The sequence below is a fragment of the Poecilia reticulata genome, chromosome 13, assembly GCF_904066995.2.
Source record: "Poecilia reticulata chromosome 13, P_reticulata-male-v2, whole genome shotgun sequence".
NCBI classification, from domain to species: Eukaryota; Metazoa; Chordata; class Actinopteri; order Cyprinodontiformes; family Poeciliidae; genus Poecilia; species Poecilia reticulata.
Genome location: NC_088842.1, coordinates 30630495 through 30643068, shown reverse-complemented (window position 1 = coordinate 30643068; position 12574 = coordinate 30630495). Strand labels below are relative to the sequence as shown.

The following is a 12574-nucleotide window of genomic DNA, read 5'->3' as shown; positions in this document are numbered from 1 at the left end:
GGGACTGAAAATATCCAGATTGGCTTTTGAAAACGGTTGATTTGAAATCAGAAATTTAACCTCTACACTGCAAACACACAAAAACCTTAACAAATACTCTTGGTTTAGTTTCTAGTGCAAATATCTTAGTAAACTTGAAATAAAATAAACTAACTTAAAAGTAACTTTTCAGCAAGATATAAAGGCTTGTTCAAATAATTCCTTAATATTTATACAAAAGTTCCACTGGTAGAATGTTCCACTGCACCGTTACCTAGCAACCCCAGCCAAGCCCAGTGGGTTACCTAGCAACCCCAGCCAAGCCCAGTCCGTTACCTAGCAACCCCAGCCAAGCCCAGTCCGTTACCTAGCAACCCCAGCCAAGCCCAGTCCGTTACCTAGCAACCCCAGCTAAGCCCAGTCCGTTACCTAGCAACTCAGTTCTAGTTCCTCTGGCAGATTATCTCACTTAAAACATGGGAACAGGAACTTTTGTATCAATATTAAGGAATTATTTACTAAAAACAAGCCCCTACATCTTGCTGAAAAGTTACTTTGAAGTCAGTTTATATTATTTCAAGTTTACTAAAGATATCTCCACTAAGAACTGGGACAAAAATAATTGGTAAAATGTGAAAAGTGTTTTTGTAGTGTAATAACCAAAAACAAATCTACATCCATTACAGCGCCGTAATTTATACAGAAAAAACTGCAATAAGGAGAACTTACTTTGTGGTTTCAACTGGTTTGGGATCAAAGTTGCCCTCAGCGTCGACTGAGGCCTTTTTCTCGGTGTGAGACGAGAAGGTAGCGTCCACGTAGTCAGGAGGAATGGCTCCCGCTATGGCGCAGAGGCACGGCATGGCGATCTTAAAAAGCTCAGCATCAAATTTCTGAGGAGTGAATCAGAGAAGGGAACTACTTTCTATTTGTTTTGTTTTTGTCACACCTTGTTCTAACCTATTTCTTGGTATATCTGCACAAGCGACAGGTGGTGAGCATGGCTAGCTAAAAAATTAGCTTTGCTAAGCCTAAAGCACTAATCCTAACTATTAGCTCCTCTAATGCTAAAGCAATACACCAATCAGATATTTAGCAAAGGCTAATGCTAACACTCTAACGTCAACTATGTTAATAGCGCACTATTTGTTCTACATAATCTGTAAAATAAGTTCCTCTAATGCTGAAGCACTACACCAATTAGGTATTTAGCAGAGGATAATGCTAATGTGCTAACTTTAGCTATGCTGATATGTTGTACATAATTTAGTTACATTTTTTAAATCAGTATCTGGACCGATACTGATCCATTTGATCCTTCGTAACCCTTTCTGTAAGTTATGGGTTTAGCTAAAGGATATAAACAAGTAAATGTACAGAAAATCCAACAAGTACACCTGAACTCTCCTTTAACCGCTGCTGCTCCTGTTTGTGTGAACTAATCATGTCATGGAAATCTAAACAAGCTGAAACTAATCTCTTACCTTGTGTGCCAACGATTCAAAGATTCCCCAAAAGAGCTTCCGAGAAAGATGAAGCTCCTCCTCTGAGGTCACTCCAAAGTTCGCCCATCCGTTTGGTAAACAGTAGTACTTCCAGCAGCGTTCGTAGTGATTTGTGAGCAGCTGAAATAAAAAAAAAAGTGAAATGTAAATTTAATAATAGCAGATATTTAGACAAACGGTCATAAAACCACAGATTGTGTAGGTGCCCGTGTGAATTTGCATGGATCTGGTATTAAATTTAATGTAACTGTATTTTAGATAAAATTGTTGGACCCCATTTTCCAAAGGACTGATTGGACAGCACCAGTCCTTCCAGCATTCATAGTGCTGGAAGTCATCTTTCCAAAGTCATAAACTTAATAAAAACTATGTCTAATTATTTGATTAAGAACAAATTGTTACTCGTAGTTATTAATGAGCCAAGCAATCCCTGCTGAAATACAGAATATAAGAGGCGATTAAACAGGAAGCCGACCTTTAGAGGCATCTTTGCATATTCATTCAGGATGGGTACATCAAACACCAGCCGCCTGAGCAGATGCTGCAGCATGGAGGGCCTGAGGTACCTGCAGAGATCACCCCAACCCTTAATAAGTGACACTTTATGGACTAGAAAGAAACCTTTTACCGAGTTTGGATCACAAGATGAAATTCAACCATCATTTTTTAACGTTGAGTCTCCAGAATGTGTGATACTGACTTGCAGAGTGACATGAGGCACTCTTCGATCACGTCCCTCTGGGCCTTGGTCAGGGCTCGGCCCCGGGACAGGCGGTAAATGGTGTGAAGCATGGAGTCGATCATGATGGCCCGATGGTCCGTCCCGGCGAACAGCGGGGCGCACTTGGTGAGCAGCGGCAGAACAGCCGAGCAGAGGTAGCGGTTCAGGGCCAGCGCCATTTCAGTCGTACTGAAGGCCACCTGAGTCAGACAGAACAGCCGATGAAGGAGGCGTGTTAGCTAAGACTCACTTCTTGCTAGCTGTTATTCTTCCATGTGGGTCTCTGCTACTTCTAAAAACACTCTGCTGTTTTTTGCCAACAAGAAAATAAAAACCTCCCAAATGTCAAGTTTGTATTCCACAGGCACGGCGCTGTTACCTAGCAACACCAGCAGAGTTCTGCCCGTTACCTAGCAACACCAGCAGAGTTCTGCCCGTTACCTAGCAACCCAGTCTGAGTTCCATTTGCTCAGCTGGTTTTACCGCTGTATGAACTGTACAATGGGTTGTTGTTGACTTAGCATCCAGAAACCACTTGCTGATATGATGCAATTTGGCAGGAAAATCAATATTGATAATTACCGATTAGTTTTTTGTTGTAAATATCTGAAATGATCCCTAACAGATGGTGTCACTTTTCCTGTTGTAGCCACAGTTTTCACTCCATGTCGTTGCTTTTTATTTTTAAGAGGTTAAGAGGTGAAACATTAAACTGCTGCTGCTGCGCAAGTTACTCCACAAGTTGTTGCTAGGTAACCAAAGAATGAATGAGTTGCTAGGTAACCAAAGAGTGAGTGTGTTAGCGTATTCCACCAACCTAGCTTAGCTGAGAGACTGAGCAGCTAACGCCTTTCCTCTGCCTACATCTCCCAGAATGCCGGGCGGTTCAGTGAATAGTTTATAAACTAAATAGTCAATCAGATATATTACCTACTGATATTGACGACATGTCTACCACAACATATTTTGTTGATGATTTATTGTTTAATCAAAGATTGATTTTGTGGAAAACGTTCAATAAACATGTTTTGTTTAGCCCACGGGTTCACATTCAAACTCTCTTCGTCCTACTCACTGTGTCCAGAGAGGCTGCAGCTCTCATGTCAGGCAGGAAGCCGACCTCCAGCACATGAAGCAGGAAGTCCTGATTGTCGATGCCGTAGACTCTGTCGAGGAACAACACCATGGAGGCCTTGTGGTCTGGCACAAAACTGGCAGACATCTTTGGCTCTATGATCTGACTGTCTGTGGGTTGGAAGGAAATTACAAATGAAAGAGGATATTAATCACCAAAATATTATGGACCAGCTGGTCGGAAAAAAACACCAGGAAATCTTTTTGGTCTGGTGCAGTTCGGTTTCACATTGCTCTACTTTCCAAGTGATCTATACATTATGCTGCACACCCAAACTACTTGGACTCTTTTTGATTTAGTTTCATAATATCACCATCTGACAGTTTTGGTCGTGTCTTTTTCGTCTGATCTCTACTGAAAGATATTACACAAACATAAACACCAGTTATATATCGATTTTCCACCAATTTTCTGCACCAAATAGCATAAAAATGTATATTTATGTTTTCACAAGGCTCTTTAAATTAATAACAATTATTATTGTGACTGCATACAAAATAAACCAAGACATATTTGCAAATTTATTTTGAGGTAGCGCAAAAGAAAATATTTCCCACAAGCCCTTAGGAGGCTGTAATGATAAAACCTGCCAGATTGTTCCTTTACTCTTGACTGTAGATGCTGAGATAATAATCAAACTCAATGTTAGCTGCGTTCAGCACAAGTAAGATAAAAAATTTAACCAGACAGCAAATGGCAATTTAAAAAGAGACATTTTGAGGTTCTTCCTGTAGCCCAAGGCTTTCCAAAAACCTAAGATTTGAAAGTTTTGTACGTTTGTTTATCCAAAAGTATTCATTGGCATACCTTTACCGTAGGCAGGTATCTGTACCGGCAAGCTTATTACCCCCACCAGGTCCTCAATGGGCACCAGAGAGCGAAGGATGGCGCGGATTCGTAGAGCTTCACCTTTTCCTGCTTGGATTAGCTGCAAATTAACAAAAATAAGGACATTCAGTCAGTTAAACTCATTAGTCCATAACTTCACTCATGAAATCAGGTTGAACTTGTTTCTTACGTGCATCTCCGGAGCGCAGCGCCCCAGCAGGTCAATGAGCGCAGAGTAGAAGGACATGATGGCGTTTCCCAGGTGAACGCGGTTCTCCTCGTGCTGCCCCTCCCCTCCAAACCTGCCAACCAATCAGAACACAGCACAGCGTAGAAGGACTCAGGTGAGCCTGATCAACTTGTTGATCTCATGACGGCGTATTAGGTAGAGAAAAAACTACATTTTAGATTAATCTCCAAATTTAGTCATTTCTGAGTTTGAAAAGTTGAAATGTTTTTATATTTGCTACTCAGAAGTTTCCCATTTTTTTCTAGAAAATTTCAGAGATTAATTTAATAATTTCTGAGTTTTATCTAGAAAATTTTTTACTTTTCAAGCTGAAATTTTTTTTTTTTCCCAGAATTTTTTTTTTTTTAGTATTTTACAAATTTGAGTTTTATTCTGTCCAATTTTTTACTTCTCAAACTAATACATTTCTGGGGCAGAGAGGTTTGTTATTGTTAAAAATGTTCTGAGATTAAAGCCAAGATTTTGAAACTGTTTCTATCAAATTTTTAGATTTTTCAAACTCTGAAAGTTAAATTTTTTTTCTAGAAAATTTTGAGATGAGTTTCTTGGCAGAACTCTTCCTTTTTTCTATCTATTTTTTTTAGAAATTTACTTGTTCTGCACAGAATTGCTGAGATTAATCTGAAGATTTCTGAGTTTTTTTCTAGCAAACATTTTACAAACTTTGATATTCTCAGATGGTTTTTTTTTCTTTTTTTTTCAGAAAATCTATAATTTTTTAGAGTTTTATTATAGCATATTTTTAACTTTTCAAGCTCAGAAATATCATTTTTATACAGAAAATGTCTAAGATTTTTGCCAGATATCTACTCCCATCTATCACGCCCCCTAATTTCCCGTCGTTCGATCTTCACGCCCTCACATGAATCGTCTGTCTTTTTTCACTGTTGGTCCGTCCCTCGCCGGGTCCTCGGATATCTTAATGGCCTCCTCCATGGCCGCCAGCAGACCGTTGCCACCCTCTCCTCTCAGCGCTGGGCCGAAACATTCGGGGCGACGGATCAGCAAACGCACGACGACGTTGGCGTTCTCTTCAACGCTCTCGCCTGCGAGGAAGAGGAAGATGGACGTCTAGGAAACCGCTGATTTGAATTTAAACTGACATGCTAACTCATGCTAATATTGGTAGGAGACCGTTAACAAAAACAGCAAAGCGCAGGAAGTCCAGGTATCTCTCTCCTCCGCACGGGTTCCAGCCGATGTCGGGGTAACCCTTCGACAGGAGCATCGGACAACTCTGCAGGCCGCAGCCAGCCAGATACGTCACCACCTACGTTAAGCAGGGAAACGGATTATTCCAAGCTCTTCCTCACACAGATGTTTACTTGTTTTGGTGTTAAATTGCTCCAACCATTTCCAGGTCCTGCTCCTGTAAAGCCAAAGCCAGCTCATTGTTGTCAATGCAGGAGGCAGCAGCCACATCCAGAGGCGTTGACCCACGCATGCCTGCATGGGGAAGAAAGAAATTCAGCTGTTCTCCACCTTACTAGCAGCAGCGCACGAAGCAACAGCAACTTCCTGTACAATGACTCTCCCTCTTTAGAATAAGGATAATTTGCATCTGTTTTCGGTATTTCTTTCCTTTTGCTCATTTATTAGCTTCCGCTCACAGATTTACTCCATTCTCAAAGGTCTGGATTTGACTGAATGTCATCCAGGTTTGAAACTGAGCGCACTGACCCAAGCCAATGCCGCTGTTCTGCAGCAGGTAGTTCAGGTGGTCGAACATGGAGCGCTGGTTCTGCCGGCTGATGCGACAGAAGTAACACAGGAAACGACAGCAGTTTGTCACCATTTGGGGGAACCGGATCTCCTGGAAACAAAACAAAGGTTTCACCATTTCCTGAAGGGAAGGAGAAGAAGAAGTGCTTCAAAGTAGAAGATGGGAAAGAATTTTAAACTACTTTTGAGTCTCCACCGCCACCCAACACGTTGACCATGACCTCCATGACGGTTTCATGCATCCCGAGAGCTCTCATCAGGTTGGGGTGCTGGTAGAAAACCTTGTTGTTCATGATGTTCCTGCAACACAGCAGGAAATATGTAACCGATGTGAGTGGAGGAAGAGTCACAGAATGATTTCATCCATGCGTGACTCACAGGAACAACCTTTAAAGGGGACCTACTATGCAAAACACTCATTTTTATGCTTCCATTTGGTTCTCTGCTGCTACTAAAAACAGCCGTAACACTTAAAAAAAACAACAACAAAAAACACCCGGGCTGGTTTTTGGAAATAAGTTAATGTTTGTTGGTGGATGGAAAGTGAGCCATTTCAAAAACCTCCAGAACGTAATGTAACAAATCAGCAAGCACTGCCCGTTACCTAGCAACCCCAGCAGACCCGTTACCTAGCAACCCCAGCAGACCTGTTACCTAGCAACCCCAGCAGACCCGTTACCTAGCAACCCCAGCAGACCCGTTACCTAGCAACCCCAGCAGACCCGTTACCTAGCAACCCCAGCAGACCCGTTACCTAGCAACCCCAGCAGACCCGTTACCTAGCAACCCCAGCAGACCCGTTACCTAGCAACCCCAGCAGACCCGTTACCTAGCAACCCCAGCAGACCTGTTACCTAGCAACCCCAGCAGACCTGTTACCTAGCAACCCCAGCAGATACGTTACCTAGCAACCCCAGCAGACCCGCTACCTAGCAACACCAGCAGACCCGTTACCTAGCAACCCCAGCAGACCCGTTACCTAGCAACCCCAGCAGACCTGTTACCTAGCAACCCCAGCGGAGTTCTAGCACATTTGGTCAGCTGGTTTTACCACTGTATGCGCTGTGCAATGGCTGCTGGAAGAAAAAAAAAAGCGTTTGTTGTTGATCTACCGTCTAGAAACTTGAGATGTGAATCCTCCAGTGTCTAGAGATTCAATTCGATTCTAATTTATTGGTTCTCGATTCAATTCAGAAATGATTTTCGATTCATAAACCCATTTTTCTATTCAGTGTAGAGACTCTGTTTAAATTATGTGTAAACAAAAAGAACGTTTATTTAAAACAATTTTAGAAGGTTCAAATTTCACCAGTTTAAATTTGAACAAAAAATAGGTTTGTGAATAAAATTCTGTAACTTCGGTCAGCTTAACTTTTTCTTTTAATTTTTCCTAAATCAAAATAAAATTCTAATAAGTTTTACATAAAAGTAAGCAGACTAAAAATTATAATTTTTTTCATTCTGAATTGATTAATTATTGCCATTCTCTATAGAATCGTTTTTTGGCTGCATTCTTGTTGGTTGAGTAGGAGGCTCTACTAATGCTTTTCAAAGATGTACGGCTGGATACTTGAGCATCTGTTTTCAGCCATTTTCACGTGCGAGTGTTAAAGTTGATTTGGGGGGCGGGGCCAGAAGCAGCTTACTTGGATTTAAAGAGACAGAGACCTAAAACCAGGAACTCAGAATAGGCAGAACTGAGCAGATTAAAATCTCATCATCCAAGAATGATTTGGTGGAAAAAATGCAATAAACATGTTTTGTATAGACCATAAACCCATCCTAAGCTGGATAATAGGTCACCTTTTAACAACAAAACCGTATCAATGTAAAACCTTCTGACCCGATGCTCTGGATCATAAGCCTCTCTTCTTCTGGACCCATCTGGACGATGAGCAGCGATCGGATCTGCCCCAAACACTCCAGCAGGTCCATGGTGTCTTGCACGGACACGGCGTTGATGGCGTAGGCTTTGGGCAGAGCGCGGATCAGCTCGCCGAGCCCGTCGTACATCCTGTGGAGCAAACTGAACATCAGACGCACCAGTTCCGGGTTCTGGATGAAAGACTCCTGGGCCCAGTGGATCATCGTGTGGGAGATGAGCTCCTGAAGGGTACCTGAGTGAAACATCGGGGATTAATTCATTTTGGGGAAACGTGTTTTTAAGATCTGGTGATTTTCCGGCTCGTCGTACTTGGTTTTGGTTCCTCCTCCACCTCTGGCACTTCCTCTTCTTCCTTTTTGCGGAAGTTCTTCACCTTATCCACCAAACTGAGAAGTCTTCCCCTCAGAGACGTGTCCACCTCTTCCTCCTCTGCCTCATGCTCGATGTGAATTCCTTAACATACGTAATCAATCAATCAATCAATCAATCAATCAATCAATCAATCAATCAATCAATCAATCAATCAATCTGGTGGTTATAATTTAAGAGGTGAACGATATTTTAAAAAACAACATATTAGAACAACCAGGAAGCATTTTTGTTTATCTGTGTGTGGAGTAAATGTGTGGAATGTATTGAATGATGAGTTTTAAAAAAAGTACAAATGTAAACCAATTTAAAAACTCATTAAAACAGAGCTTATTTCAAAATATGATACATAAGATAACTGTTTGATAGTCTATAATGTAATTGATGATATAAATAGTGTTTAAATAATTGTACATAATCAAACAAGTTGTCTCTTTTTGATGTTCTGAAAGTTAATTGATTATAAATGGACATGTAGGAACGGGGTAGGACATTATATCTTCTACCTGCTCCTTTTCGAACAGAAAATAACATTTGCAGGTCACATGGGCAGAATAATTTGTTCTACATTTTTATTTCTTACGTTTGTTTCATGCTATTTTATTTTGTTTTCTGTTTTCTTGATTGTCTTTTCTGTCTGTTCGAAATAAATCAAATAATAATAATAATAATAAAAAAAAAGGTGCTTTCCTTTCTCATTATTCTGTCTTCCAGGCATTTTTCTTCTCCATACTTCAACTTATTTCAGCAATTTGCATCTCAAAACATTCGCCTTGTCCTGGAGACTTTTGGTAATTTCTGCTTTTACAGTATCTGTAATATTTTAACTTTTACGGAAAAATTTCAGCTCCATTGAAATTAATAGGGATTCCACAAAAGTCATCAAACTTTGCGCTCCTTGACAGGTTACCACTTCTGCCTACTTCAACCTAGAAACTCCATTCAACTTTTAGACAAGTCACAACATCTTCTGCTATCTTCAAATCATTCAGCTTTTTTTATATCTCTTATGGTTTTTCTGAAAACACGATTTAAATTTAAATCAACTTTACTGTTTTTCACAAACAAAATCCTCCTGATCCTACAAATTTCACTGTAGAGAAATTATTTTTGCCTCGGGTTTCTGCTTGGAGGGAATATAAACAAGTAAGTTTTACTGTTTTCTTTAAAACACTCCCTGAACAGATTAGCATTCTTACTGCTTTCTAGCTGAAAATTTAAATTCAAATTGACAAAAGCAATCAACGTTTGAAGAAGTTCTCACCACAGTGAAGCAGGATGTCGTTGTGGAAATTGGCCAGCGTTTCTCTCACGTCCTCGGGAACGGGACAGTCTTCGTCCTCTGGGCCGTGTTTAAAGTTGGTCAGTAAAATAACCTACAAGAGAAACATAATGAGGTCAGCAGGTTTATGGGTGTCCAAACTTTGTCATGTTGGCCAAAATCTCCAAAACAAAAGTACACAAAAGAGATTCAGAATGATCAAAAATAGATTTCAGTCTGCTTACTTTTATGTAAACATTATTAGGCCCGAGCAGCTAAGCGCTGCGAAGGCCTATTGTAATCGTGCTGTTTATTATTATTTTTCTAACGCCAAATGAATTGGCTTTTTGGGGGCTTTATCATATTCAAAAACTCACCAAACTTGGCGGCCGCATAGAGCCCGGTGAAAATTTACATATTTTAAGGGCCTCGCAAAAATCGCAGAAGAAACGGCTCAAGGGCGCCCCCTAGCAACTTTCAAAATACCCTTTTCTATTCACTTACTTTATCGTAGAGACTTGAAATTCGGTACACTTGTAGAGCTCCCCAACACACTCTGAATTTACAATTAATGTCATAGTGCATCTGTCCTAGGAAGTCGGCCATTTTGGATTGAAGTTCCGATTTTGAGCCCATTTTGGCCGTTTACACACGTCGCATTTGATCGAACTCCTCCTAGGGATTTCAATCGATCGGCTTCAAACTTGGTCAGATTGTTCATAAGGCATGGCCGAGTCAAAGTTATCAAATTCGTGAGTTTTCGAGCATGCTGAAGGGGTCGTTCCAGGGGTCAAAGTTCACTGACTCACCAGAATGTAATAAACTGTTATATCTCTTACAAATAAACTCACAGAGCCACCAAACTTTCTGTGTGTGATCACCTTTGGATGACCTACGGCACCCAGTTGTGAAATTTTGACATTACCTAAGCCACGCCCCCTTAGAACAGGAAGTGTCATGTTTTACTGCGAACGTTCACTATCTGACCCCTTTCACCTTATCAACATGAAACTGTGTCCACAGACAGAAGACATGTTGGTGTATTAGGGTGTCCAACCCCGTTTGGTTTGGATGCAGCAGGTGGGCGTGGTGGCGTGGCGAAGTGACCTTTAACGCCGTCTCCTTACGTTTGTCCTTGAATTCCACAGTTTAAAGCCCAGCTTCACCAAACTCACTAGGTTTGATCCTTGTGGTCCCCACGACAGGAATCCAGTGTGATTTTTTGTGGGCGTGGCCTAATGTCTCAACAGCGCCCCCTTGAAGATTTTAAATAATCAGCCCCAAGCCATTCTTTAACCTAGAATTATGAAACTTGGTACACTTGTGTATCTTGTCAGGACCTACAAAAAAGTCTCTTGGAGCCATGGTCCAAACCCAACAGAAAGTCGGCCATTTTGGATTAAATTCGCCATTTGCTGTTTTTCACAGACGTCATATTCGATCGAACTCCTCCTACAGCGTTTGACATACAGACTTCAAACTCAGTCAGCAGAGAGTTGAGACATTAAAGGTCTAAAGTTATCACAGGAATTTTTGTATGTAAAAGCATGTGGGCGTGGCTAAGTGCCAAACTTTGACTATTCGCCATAAAATATGAAAGTGACATAACCTCCACATACAAGATCACAGCTGCTTCAGACTTCCTATGTCTCACTACTGACCAACCCTCATTACATTTTCATGGTCAGATGATGACGTAACCTTAGCTCCGCCCACTTTTAACAGGAATTCAGCTGTTTTTTCTACTGCATGTCTTATTTTTACTGAGTAATACATATGGAATTAATCTTCTACCACCTGACATAATATGACCTGATGATGAACTGTGATGATGAACTCTGACTCATGGGGGCGTGGCCAACTGGCTGTCCTTCGCCATATTCATGAAATTGTCTCTGAATCAAACACGCATCTTCCGATTGGCACCAAACTGGATAAGTTTGACCTGTACTCAATGCTAAAGAGCCCAAAAGGGTTGAATTGTGATCTCACTCTACGGCGCCCCCTAGAATTTTTTAAATGATCAGCCCCAAGCCATGCTTTAATCTAGAATTATGAAACTTGGTATACTGGTGTATCTTGTTAAGATTTACAAAAAACTCTTTTGGAGCAATGGTACAAACCCAACAGGAAGTCGGGCATTTTGGATAAAAGCCCCCATTTGTCGTTTTTCAGAGACGTCATATTTGATCGAACTCCTCCTTCAGCGTTTGAGATACAGACTTCAAACTCAGTCAGCAGAGAGTTGAGACATTAAAGGTCTAAAGTTATCACAGGAATTTTTGTATGTAAAAGCATTTGGGCATGGCTAAGTGCCAAATGTTGACTATTCGCCATAAAATATGAAAGTGACATAACCTCCACATACAAGATCACAGCTGCTTCAGACTTCCTATGTCTCACTACTGACCAACCCTCATTACATTCTCATGGTCAGATGATGACGTAACCTTAGCTCCGCCCACTTTTAAGAGGAATTCAGCTGTTTTTTCTACTGTATGTCTTATTTTTACTGAGTAATACATATGGAAATAATCTTCTACCACCTGACATAATATGAGCTGATGATGAACTGTGATGATGAACTCTGACTCATGGGGGCGTGGCCAACTGTCTGTCCTTCGCCATATGCATACAACTGTCTCTGAATCACACACGCATCTTCACATTGGCACCAAACTGGATATGTTTGACCTGTACTAAATGCTAAAGAGCCCAAAAGGTTTGAATTGTGATTTTACTCTACAGCGCCCTCTACATTATCCCATCATCAATATCTCCTCTCTACATTGACCGATCTGCACCATATTTGTGGTGTGTCGCCAGGGAACCATGCTGAAGTAAACGGTGCGAACTGCCTTGCGGACGCGCGCCTCAACTGTGCAAAAGAGTACGCGTTGCAAGGCGAGCGACGGTGCT

General features: G+C 41.1%; 1 protein-coding gene across 9 annotated transcripts in view; it reads right to left on the bottom strand.

Annotated features, from left to right (window-relative positions):
- Nucleotides 1-12574, bottom strand: part of ryr1b (ryanodine receptor 1b (skeletal)) — a 128421-nt gene that overhangs the window by 55033 nt on the left and 60814 nt on the right. For all 9 annotated transcript variants that reach the window (XM_081614644.1, XM_081614647.1, XM_081614649.1 and 6 more), the window contains 15 exons: nt 9659-9770; nt 8335-8478; nt 7984-8257; nt 6323-6440; nt 6099-6231; nt 5770-5864; nt 5553-5688; nt 5281-5464; nt 4359-4470; nt 4148-4268; nt 3281-3450; nt 2185-2405; nt 1960-2050; nt 1464-1604; nt 709-872 (listed from right to left, as the gene is read on the bottom strand). In XM_081614644.1, the coding sequence (XP_081470770.1) occupies nt 709-872; nt 1464-1604; nt 1960-2050; nt 2185-2405; nt 3281-3450; nt 4148-4268; nt 4359-4470; nt 5281-5464; nt 5553-5688; nt 5770-5864; nt 6099-6231; nt 6323-6440; nt 7984-8257; nt 8335-8478; nt 9659-9770 (2216 nt within the window). The remainder of the gene's footprint in view (nt 1-708; nt 873-1463; nt 1605-1959; nt 2051-2184; nt 2406-3280; nt 3451-4147; nt 4269-4358; nt 4471-5280; nt 5465-5552; nt 5689-5769; nt 5865-6098; nt 6232-6322; nt 6441-7983; nt 8258-8334; nt 8479-9658; nt 9771-12574) is intronic.